Genomic DNA, 10,670 nt, shown 5'->3' with positions numbered 1-10,670 from the left:
ACGTCTTAGAGAAGCTCACATCCTCCCGCAGGCAGTTTCGTTGCAAGTCATACATTCCTTCTCCTTTGATCCACACTCTTACCTTAATACAATTCCTACAGTCTACATTTTTAAAGCAGGAGTGCATCAGGTCCGAGCATCATTTGAACGATATCACCATACATTAAATGTGCAGTTTTGAGTTATTCATTCATCTAAACATATTTCAGAGAGGTTATATACACTCAGCCTATAAAGATATCGGATTGTTTTGACCACTCTTTTGGGGCAAAATTGGGAGAGTAGTGGTGAGCACGTCTGCCTCATCGTCAAAGGTTCTCGGTTTGCTCTTCTCCAGTGAGGAGTTTGCATGTTGATACAGCATGATGGATGTCATTGGAGTTGTACCCAATGGAATACCTATTCATAATTTCATAGTACCAGACAGACCTGTACTTTTTGACTGCTGTCATTAAACTGGGTCATTTGGATTTATGTCATTAAATTGTGTGATTACATAATCTAGTGCCACACAATTAGTTCATACCACACGTTGATTACCTACTTACTCATACCACACACACACTGTGAGAAGTTCATCTGTATTAGTTGACCTGTCGAAACCACCAGTTTGCATCACTACGTCTGCAGTCAGAGATCTTACATGAGCCCAAACAAGAAATGCGAAATATCATTATTATCTTTGCTTGCCTGTCCACAGATTCATAATCCACTCTAATCCAGTACTTCTTTTATTTTTAAAATAAATCCACAAGCACAAACAAGACTGGGAATTTTCTGCAGCAATTTTGGGTCAGGAAAATCCACCCGGGGGACTCCATCCAGATGTGTCCTGCTCAATGTCGGTCACATTCAGTAAGAGGGCATTTTAAATAGGGTATACACACACACACACACACATGCACAAAGATAACCACAAAAAAATGACCAGGGTTTTCTTTAGTTCATAATCTGATGATACGCCTCCTGAACACGAGAGCAGCAACTCGAACAGGTAACACTCGCGAATCAACAAGTAACTGTTAAGAATGCTTTTAAACACACTTCTTGTGTCATGTCAAGTCAAGGTCAAATCAGCTTTATTGTCAAATATGCTGTATGCACAACATACAGCACAGATAAAACTTCTTTCCTCTCAAGCAAATAAATACATTTTGCAGTGGGGGGGGGGGGGGGGTATTTATCCAGAAAAAAATTGCATCCCTATTGTGGGGTGAAATTGCGTCGTTTCGTTTCTTGTATGTATTTTTTGTTCATTTACCGTCAGATGTACACAAGCGGGCGGCCCGGTAGTCCAGTGGTTAGCACGTCGGCTTCACAGTGCAGAGGTACCGGGTTCGATTCCAGCTCCGGCCTCCCTGTGTGGAGTTTGCATGTTCTCCCCGGGCCTGCGTGGGTTTTCTCCGGGTGCTCCGGTTTCCTCCCACATCCCAAAAATATGCATGGCAGGCTGATTGAACACTCTAAATTGTCCCTAGGTGTGAGTGTGAGTGCGAATGGTTGTTCGTCTATGTGTGCCCTGCGATTGGCTGGCAACCGATTCAGGGTGTCCCCCGCCTACTGCCCGGAGACGGCTGGGATGGGCTCCAGCACCCCCCGCGACCCTAGTGAGGATCAAGCGGTACGGAAGATGAATGAATGAATGTACACAAGTGGTAAAAAAAAATACAGATTAATATACAATTCAAAGTTCATTGACAGGACCAAAAGCCAATAGAAACGCTCTGTAGCATTCGTAGGCGGGGCCTCATCTGTCGGCGTAAGTCACGTCGACAATGTCTCCCTAACAACCGACCCTGGGATTCAAACTGTGGAACTTTTCCAGCGGTCCACACGCCTCGTTAGTAAGTCACCCAAAATTTCTTTTTGACCCGTCCTTAACAAACGCTGACGAGTCAACAACCGGCGTCTGGTGAAAGAGAAATTATTAAATGTTATCTATTCGCCACAGAGCTGCAAGCTAAGCTAACTGGGTAGCTGGTAAACGCTGCTTCTTCGGTCTCACTTTATCCGCCTACTTGTTGTTTACAAGTCTGCCACAATGCCTCACATGTGTCCGTCGTTTTTTAAACATACAAACTTGCTAATTTGTGTGGAAAATGACATGTAAGTCTGGCAAATATATGCTTCGTTATGTCGTTAGCTTGCTAGGTTTGGTAGATTTCTTCTCCCGGTGTGTTATTGCTCGTGCTGCTAGGTACGAGCAAACGAAGTGTCCCTTTTTTAGGTCCAATTCATTATTCTTTATATATATTAACAGGAGTCGGAATGGCAGGAACCGGCGAGGGAAAGAAAGAAGAGGCCGACTACAAGAGACTACACAGCTTCCCTCTCATCAGGGTACATGTAATAGAGTGGTGATATCGTTCATGATGTTCTGTGAACTCGATCTGCAGTCATGTTAGGGGAGTATAATGGTAAAAAAATAATGTTTGGAGACTGACAAAACAAACCGCCCATTATAAAGACAATCGTCACGAGGTAATCTATTTAAAAGTCAGTGAACGCCTGTAACTTAAGTGCACAATTGATTAATTAAAAGGTACATGTATAGTGACGAGGATGGATGGATAGGACCCCCAAGACTCCGTGTATTTGAGGTTGGTTTTTTTAAATAAAGGTGAGTTATGTAATTTAAATTGCTTTGTCCTGCTTTTGTAAGCAGTGACAACTCTGACAGATGTTTAATATTTGTTTATCATCAACCGAAACGTGTCAAGAATCATTGGCATGTTTTTATCTAAATTGAGAACAGTAATTAACACTTAATATCGTTTACCATTTAAACTCCTTTTATATTTACAACTTGGGGATGAAGAATCAGTTTTGCTCGGTGTAGGCACATGCTAAAATGCTAGCTGCTCAAGGGAAGTAACGCAAAGGTTGCTAATGCCGTTTTTTAAAATACTAGCTGGTCAAGGGAAGTCGCACAAAGTCTGCTCACACCTTTTTTAAAAAAATGCAATGCCGTACATTTTTTGATTCAACAAATGCCAAGTTAAAAATGAAATGCATATTTGTGTTTGAAATTCCTCCACTGTGATCTACAGTGAATTGATACCTCGTCAAGAATGAACTTATCCATTTGTCAGTTAATTTTTTTTTCTTTCATTAGTTTGCCCACCCATGCATTAAATAGGTCTGAATTTCTTACCCCAAGTCAGCTGGGATACGCTCCAACTTCCCATGACCTTCAGAAGAATAAGCCAGTGTAGCAGATTGATGGTTTGGAAGACAGTGCTGTCCTGTTTCTCGTCAGACAGAAAAACGTCAATGATGAATCAGGTCTCAAAGATAAGGTGTTGTTTATTCCTCAGCACACAGACATGCCCGAAGAAATGAGGGTGGAGACGATGGAGCTGTGCGTGACTGCCTGTGAAAAGTTTGCCACCAACAATGAGGTACGCGAGTTCTGATGGTGATTAAATGGCAGCACAAGGATGATGTACATGATAAAATTAGATTTTATTTACAGTGGATGTAAAAAAAAATAGTCTACCCCCCCTGTTCAAATGACAGGTTTTTGTAATATAAAAATGAGACCAAAGCAAATCATTTCACAATTAATGTGACCCATAACCTGTACAGTGGAACCTAGTAATTTGTGAGGGATATTGGCCATATCTGCCGTGAATAGCAATAAAATTAATCCCTGAACAGGTGAATCTGTGGGTGCCGAACCATTGGACAATTCGATTGGCGGGGGGTGACTTTTTGAGAACTAAAACTCAACAACTGAGATCATATTTCCTTGACACCAATTTTTCGCTTTTGGGCTTCTTAGAGTGTGACAGATGTAGCACAAAAACAGCGATTAGAAAATTCCGCAGGAAAAAACACATGAATGGTTGTTACTCAACTCAACTGCATTTATAGAGCACTTTCAAACAGCCATCGCTGCATACAAAGTGCTATACATGGAGCAAATTAACACATGCATTACATAAATTACATACATAAACTAGTTTATAATAAATCATGGAACCCCTCTTTAAGACTACGTAGTATTTCGTCTGAATCTAAACAAGAGTTTTTTGGTTCTGAGTGGGAATTGTTTTTATTGCCCCCCCCCCAAATGTGGCCTTCTTGCTGCTGGTCTCCAGAGTGCCGCCAAGATGATCAAGGAGTCCATGGACAAGAAATTTGGCAGTTCTTGGCACGTGGTGATCGGCGAGGGCTTCGGCTTCGAGGTCACGCACGAGGTGAAAAACTTGCTCTACATGTTCTTCGGCGGGAGTCTGGCGGTGTGTGTGTGGAAGTGCTCCTAGCATACACACAAGCTTTTTTTTTGCTTGTCCCACTATCCATTCGCCGAAAGAAAACCAGCCGCCGGTTGTACTCTGGCTACAAAAAGTCAGAGGTTTGACTGCTGCTTGGACTTGGGGAGAAGAACTGTCACATCAAGTCTTCACTTGCAGACACTTGGAACAGGTTCCTGCCTTATCTTCCATTTGTCTTTTTTTTCTCAAGGAATTTCCACGGTGTCACCACTCACTCTGACTAAACAACCTCGCCGGCCAGGGTCTCCAAACACCTTTGTCCCATTTCCTCTGCAGGGAGTGTTTAGAGTGTGTGTGTGTGTGTGTGCTGGACACACACGTGAACACACTGTTCTTTTTTTAAACCGATACCAAACATCACCACCTAAAATGTCCGTGTCATCAAGTTTTCTTATAGTTGGACCCACTTCTCTTTCAATACAATGTTTTTTACATTAAAAAAACAAAACATGTACATAGTTGGATGTGACTTGAAACAACTGGCATATTCTTACAAATGACCTGATCTACCTTTTTTTTCTTGTTGTAAAGGTTTTTTGTAACCTGGCATGTTTTACTGCCTTTGTTCCTTATCAACGGTTCGCGACACAGAATGAAGGGAATTAAGAAGCGTGGTCCGCCTTTTACATGTCGACAAAGGCCGAACTGTGTGCAACAGTAATGGCTGGGGCAGAGTTGGGGAATTTTTGCCTTCCTAAGGCAATATCAGAGCCATAACATGAGGAACAATCGCCTGTGTCCAACGTTATTCACCACACCAGGCCTGGAGTGTGAAGTAGAATACCAAACCCTCACTTCTCCCAACCCGTTGTCGCTGTCCGACAAGCATTTTATGCCGAGCATTCGATGCTGACGTCGGCAATTTCTTTACGTACACACAGCAGTGGCAATAATCCCCGCGCCTTGAGCCCGGGGGTCTGTGTCAAAGGTGAAGAAATTCAGAATCTTTTGTTGCTGCAATTGTCAGCAAGAGTTTCCGTGCAAGAGGTTATTGTACGTGCAAGAGATCAATGTGATATACATAGTGAGGGATAATAAAACTCAGAAATGTGAAACGGCAGCCTCCGCTCTTTGGATTTGTTGTCAGGACACAGTCGTCCTTTGAATAGTACCGTTGGAGCGCAGCACGGAAGGAACAACAGTCGCAACAGTCATTAGCGACTGAATCGAGCGCACATCTTGTGTTGCGGCTGGATTTGCCAAAGTTAAAAAAAGCAAGCCGACTTGCCACCGAGGAATACCAAGCCGCCAGCGAACATAATGTACGACTCTTCAAACAAATACAGAGAAAACTCAAAAAGATCCCTTGCCGAAGTAACTCGACAAAGAGGAACAAGATGAGAGTGTACGCTTTTAATCAGCGGCCAAAGAGAATACAAACGGAAAGTTCAAATATTCTCACAGTTGAGATTTGTGGCATCCTTTCGAAGCGCCTGACAGTAGCAAAATATTCAGAAACTTTGTGAGTAGTAAATGGCCAAGAAATTTACTCTCAGCCCAATTTGTACTTTTAAAGACAACCTCTTACCATCATATCTTTTTAAAAACTGCTTGTGGAATTTCAAATCATCCATCTATTCATCCATTTTCCGATCCGCTTTATCCTCACAAGGGTTGCGGGTTGTGCTGGAGTCTATCCCAGCCGTCTTCGGGCAGGAGGCGGGGGACACCTTGAACTGGTTGCCAGCCAATGGCAGGGCACACAGAGACCAACAATCATCCACGCTCACACTCACACCTAGGGGCAATTTAGAGTCGTCCATTAGCCTGCCATGCATGTTTTTGGAATGTGGGAGGAAACCGGAGTACCCGGACAAAACCCACGCAGGCACGGGGAGAATATGCAAACTCCACACAGGAAGGCCGCAGCTGGGATTGAACCCACAACCTGTGCACTGTGAGGTCGACGCGCTAACCACTGGGCTGCCGAATTACAAATCAAGAGACAAATATTTTTATTACGATGTCCAGTGCTGAAGTTTCTCACAGCTTCCTAAAATTTAGCAGCGTGGTCTTGACCTACGGTTGGAACGACACCGTTGATTGCGGATTGTCTTGAGAACATCACCAAGTCTTGGTCTGCAAGTGTTAACTGAAAAGAAATGTTTTCCCCCAGGCTCTGTAATAAAGTGACATCATTGCCTAGCACATTGTGCCAGCGCAAGGGCACCCTGACCCACTGATGTTGACAGAATGAGTATAATGTACCCAAAACACGCAATCGGGTCACTTTGTACTCGAGCCACACAGAGAACATTGTATACTCGCTACGGAACAAATCTGTCAACATGTTTAAATTGTATTTCGACATATTTTTATTTGATGGCTATGTTTATGGATAAATTGTGTGTATGTGAAGGGACAGATTGAGTACACACCATGTGACTCAATAACAGAGTGAGTTTTTATTTTGGACTATTCCTGCTGAAACACAATTCAAAAGCAACGTCTGATTTTCATTGGTTAATTGTTGTACATTTTAAAATTATCATTACTTTTGTCAGATTCAATTTATTTCTGTGACCACTGACCGCTCTGGGTGAAAGGGAGTGGGAACCTTTTTGTCGACATGTGTACATGTTTCTGTCCGGACAGAAATTTGTTTACATTATCCGTCGATCAAAAGGACAGACAATTTGTGGTGAAAATCTGAAGAATAAAATGAATTCCCCTGATACTGAGCGAATGCGCCCCCTTATATCATAGCATTAAAATAATCCTAATCGTAAAATTGTTTTAACATCTCTTAAATGTACACAATCCCCAAGACAACCATAAAGTGATGATTGAACTGGTCTAAAAAAATAAAAATAAATAATAATAAAATATACACAAGCAATACTCCACACTTACTACATTCTCCGATGATGCCGGTGGGTCCTGTAAACATCAACCCGCCCCTCCTAACCTGCTGATAGTTTGGCGCATCTCATTCATTATTCATACCAACCCCCTCTTTAAATATCTCCTCCCACCTCTTTTATTGCTTTGCTGTTAAATATTCATACACGGAGTCACACTTCTAGCTCACCAAAAAGCTTCCATCTTGCACAGAAGCTTCCAGCGAGGGAGATGTTGGCAGTAGTGGAGGGTGTTAAATGTCGTGCACTCATTCCTCGCATGCAAACTCGGAAGTATCAACAGGAGGTTCATGAAAATGGTTAGTTTAAAATTATTATTATTTTTTAATGTTAGTCACTGCAAAGTCTCAAAAGACTGCTTGGAAGTTTTTGAAATCCTCAAGTGTTCTCAGTTTAATTTTGCAGGGTCAGGTGATCAGGGATGTTTTAATTGTTATGTGAAAATGATTAAGAACATTTCACATGAATCGGTGATGGGCACGTAGGGTTGTTGTTTTTTTTTTTTTCCACCGCACACGAGCGGCTCGGTTCGGTTGAAACTGCGGTGTGTAGCACCGTAGCTTTCATGGCTAAGACACAAAAACAAGCCATGCAAACGTGAACACTGATTGATTTTTAAGAGATGAAATGACAAGGCGGAATCGGAATATTCGAGAGAAATTTCAGGAGGCACCTGCAATTCACTTTGTAATTTACAGGTGATCGTCATTTGACCTTTTCTAAACTTTTAAATGCAGCTCTCAATATTTCAATAGTTCTTGCACAAGAACAGCAAAATTCCCCAGTTTTTTTTTTTATGATTCATGGATGGACCAATTCATTTCCTGTTTCAATCGGAATTGTTCCTCTTTTTATGCTGTTCTACTTTTGACATCACGGGATCAAGACGACACCTAACAATGGATCAACTGTACCTTGCCAAAACAGGATGTTCGCAGAGGAAAGTGGTCAGAGCTTAAGAGTGTCACAGAATGTCATCAACAGGTCGCAAGAGGCTTTCAGAGACTGGAAGAGTCACAAAAAGGCATCGAAGTGGAAACACATAGGCTGACAATTGATACCCGAACCACCATTTTGCAACTGGATTTCGGGCTTGTTTCAGTTTTGCCACATACTGTGTCCTCATTCCGCGTTTCTCTCGGGTTTGAAAGGCGAGCGCCGTATCTTAGCAACCGCCTCAGCACCTGAAAAAAAAAAGTGCCAGCCGCTTCTGAGTGCTTGCACAAGTGCGTGTGGGGCGGGTGAAAAGATACAGGTGGAACAAAGAAAAAGCGGATAGAGAGTCTCAAAAGTCACCTCAGGACAAAAAAAGAAATTGCACTAGGAAACGAGCATCAGGCCAGAACAGAGATGAATTTTTCATCTGAGCGTCACTGGTTGGCTCTTTTGTGATGGCGATATGGGAAACACAATTTCACTTGAATATAATTGTGTTAGTGTTTCGACCACTGGAGACTGCGTCGAAATTAAAAGAGCGCAGTGAATTTTGGGAGATGTGAATGAAAAGGGGATAAAAGCTACTCTGTGGCTGTTGATGTGCGCATCAAGGCTTTAACCGGCTTGTTTACGATACACCAGCATGGGACACAGCATGTTCCAAAAAAAAAACAAAAAGCATGGTCCATGCGAGGAGAAAAACAAATCATTAACAGGGGGGGTGGGGGGGACGCATGAAAATGACAGCTCCGTGCTGCGAATTCCGAAGACCAGCAAATGAGAACTCATCTCTCCTCGTGTAAAATATGACATCCAAAAGATAAAGGATATGACTTTTACCAACCGGATCTTGACGGCGGCTTGTGGGGAGCTTCATAGACTCTCTCTGCTTTAATTGGAGACCACACTGAGAACCTCGCGGCTCATCAAAGATGAACATCCACTCAGTTGACCAAGATGAAACTGTATTGCAGGGACGGCGGTTACCACAGTGGAGAGTTTATCATGTTATCAGGTTACAGGGTGCGTGGACGGGTTAAATAAACGGCAAGCTTCTAACTTGTGCTGAGCCAGTTCTTCCACTGCGAGTCACAAAAGCTACGCTGGCCATCGTTAAGTTCGTTAGCAGGCAATTTCCCGGTTCATGCAAGATGACGAGCAGATTCGGGTCACGGGGCGATACCGTGACGATTATGGGGCATTTAACGTTCAGTATTTTCTATGGTGTTGTTTATCTACTGACCTGGCCTTCCCCAAAACTAAGATACAAAAGTTGTAATTTGACAGAAGATTATTGCTGAGTGGACTCTCTCTCTGCCAGTTCTGACAGTTCAAACGAGTGTGTACAGAGTGGTGCTCAGATCACTTTAACCTGGCACGGTGTCCAAACTGCCATAGTACAAACAAAAGGGTAAAGACTATCCCTCGGCTGATACCAAATATTCCTTTTCAACTTCAGCAGTGTGGCAGAAAGTCCGATTGAAGAAGTAAGTTTTTTTTTCCTTCAATGGATGTTGAAATATTCTGTGACTTAAATGAATGGAGTGCTAGCTTAGGTAGGGTTATTTATTTGTGTTACTGGACATGCCCCCCCAACCCCTCATTTCTCCTTCTCCTTCCTCTTCTTGTTTCCAGGAGGATGATGTGGCGAATACGCCGTCGCTCCAGGACAATCTGTCTGTCCTTGGCACTCGTTTCCATTTTCCTGCACCTCCTCCTGATGTTTGTCTCCCTTTCTTTGTACCACCAACCCTGTGACCCCCCGCCACTCACTCGGACACCCATCGCCACACACCTGGCAAACAAAAGCTACGGCTTCACGGGCGCCGCAGTTCTGGACGAATCAACGGACGGGCCACGAAGACATTCTCCCGGTGTCCCTCTGGACCATTTCCAGGGCGGAAGAATAAAAGCTGCCATTGTTGAGCCTCTGGCGTCAAGTCTGGCGAAGCTACAGGCGCTGTTTAACCATCCTCTTTACAATGCGCCCATGTCGGCTGTTCAAGACGAGGATTTGTTGTTGAAGGTCATACCAAAGCTGCGGTCCGAGAGGAGCTCCCAAATGTGGTTAGTAGACAGAAGCTGGATTTACAAAAACTGCAGGTCCAAGTGTACCTTTTCCGATTGAATGCTTATATCCGATTTTCGTGTGCATTTCAAGTGACGCGTATTCATTATAACTCATAGAACAACCGCGTACACCCACATCGCATGTTAACAACCACCAGGCGGAACACAAATGTTTAATGTTAGATATCGTTTGTTGACACACATCCGAAACATCGGATTTTGATCCATATTTGAAAGAGGCCTGATTGCGAGCTGAGGTCCAACGGCGATTGTGAGAGGCGGCACTCCAAATGACCATGACGGTGTCCGCAGGGTGAGTAGAAGCCAGGAGAGTTACGACAACGCCCACTGGAACAGCAGCAGTGACAGTCATCCCCCCTGGCTGCGTTTTCATCTGGCCATCTCCCGCTGGCAGCTATACCCCCACCCGGACCCCAACATGGAGTCTGTGATCCAACAGCTCGCCACGCACCCCATCGTCAGCTCAGGTATGATGTAATGGCCCGCTTGCGGCCGCGTGATG

At 43.6% G+C, this 10,670-nt stretch overlaps 2 protein-coding genes across 2 annotated transcripts in view; both read left to right on the top strand.

Annotated features, from left to right (window-relative positions):
• Positions 1-1,695: 1,695 nt before the first annotated feature.
• Positions 1,696-5,335, top strand: LOC127613475 (dynein axonemal light chain 4). The gene is made up of 4 exons (XM_052084526.1): positions 1,696-1,844; positions 2,261-2,340; positions 3,318-3,401; positions 4,104-5,335. Exons 2-4 carry the CDS (start codon positions 2,269-2,271, stop codon positions 4,266-4,268), a joined length of 321 nt encoding a protein of 106 aa, XP_051940486.1. The 5' UTR covers positions 1,696-1,844; positions 2,261-2,268; the 3' UTR covers positions 4,269-5,335.
• The window catches only part of LOC127613446 (extracellular serine/threonine protein kinase FAM20C-like), a 39,327-nt gene continuing 32,019 nt past the window's right edge, over positions 3,363-10,670 (top strand). Inside the window, exons 1-4 of the mRNA XM_052084488.1 lie at positions 3,363-3,401; positions 4,104-4,202; positions 9,713-10,144; positions 10,460-10,635. Of these exons, the coding sequence (XP_051940448.1) occupies positions 9,717-10,144; positions 10,460-10,635 (604 nt within the window). The 5' untranslated portion in view covers positions 3,363-3,401; positions 4,104-4,202; positions 9,713-9,716. The remainder of the gene's footprint in view (positions 3,402-4,103; positions 4,203-9,712; positions 10,145-10,459; positions 10,636-10,670) is intronic.

The sequence above is a fragment of the Hippocampus zosterae genome, chromosome 13, assembly GCF_025434085.1.
Source record: "Hippocampus zosterae strain Florida chromosome 13, ASM2543408v3, whole genome shotgun sequence".
In the NCBI taxonomy this organism is placed as follows: domain Eukaryota; kingdom Metazoa; phylum Chordata; class Actinopteri; order Syngnathiformes; family Syngnathidae; genus Hippocampus; species Hippocampus zosterae.
The sequence above is the reverse complement of the archived record's forward strand: the minus strand, read 5'-3'. Positions and strand labels throughout refer to the sequence as shown.

Coding starts and splice junctions, on each gene's coding strand:
- LOC127613475 (XM_052084526.1), top strand. CDS start 2,269: ATGGCAGGAACCGGCGAGGGAAAGAAAGAAGAGGCCGACTACAAGAGA. Junction 2,341..3,317: donor ACAGCTTCCCTCTCATCAGG/GTACATGTAATA, acceptor TTTATTCCTCAG/CACACAGACATGCCCGAAGA. Junction 3,402..4,103: donor AGTTTGCCACCAACAATGAG/GTACGCGAGTTC, acceptor GCTGGTCTCCAG/AGTGCCGCCAAGATGATCAA.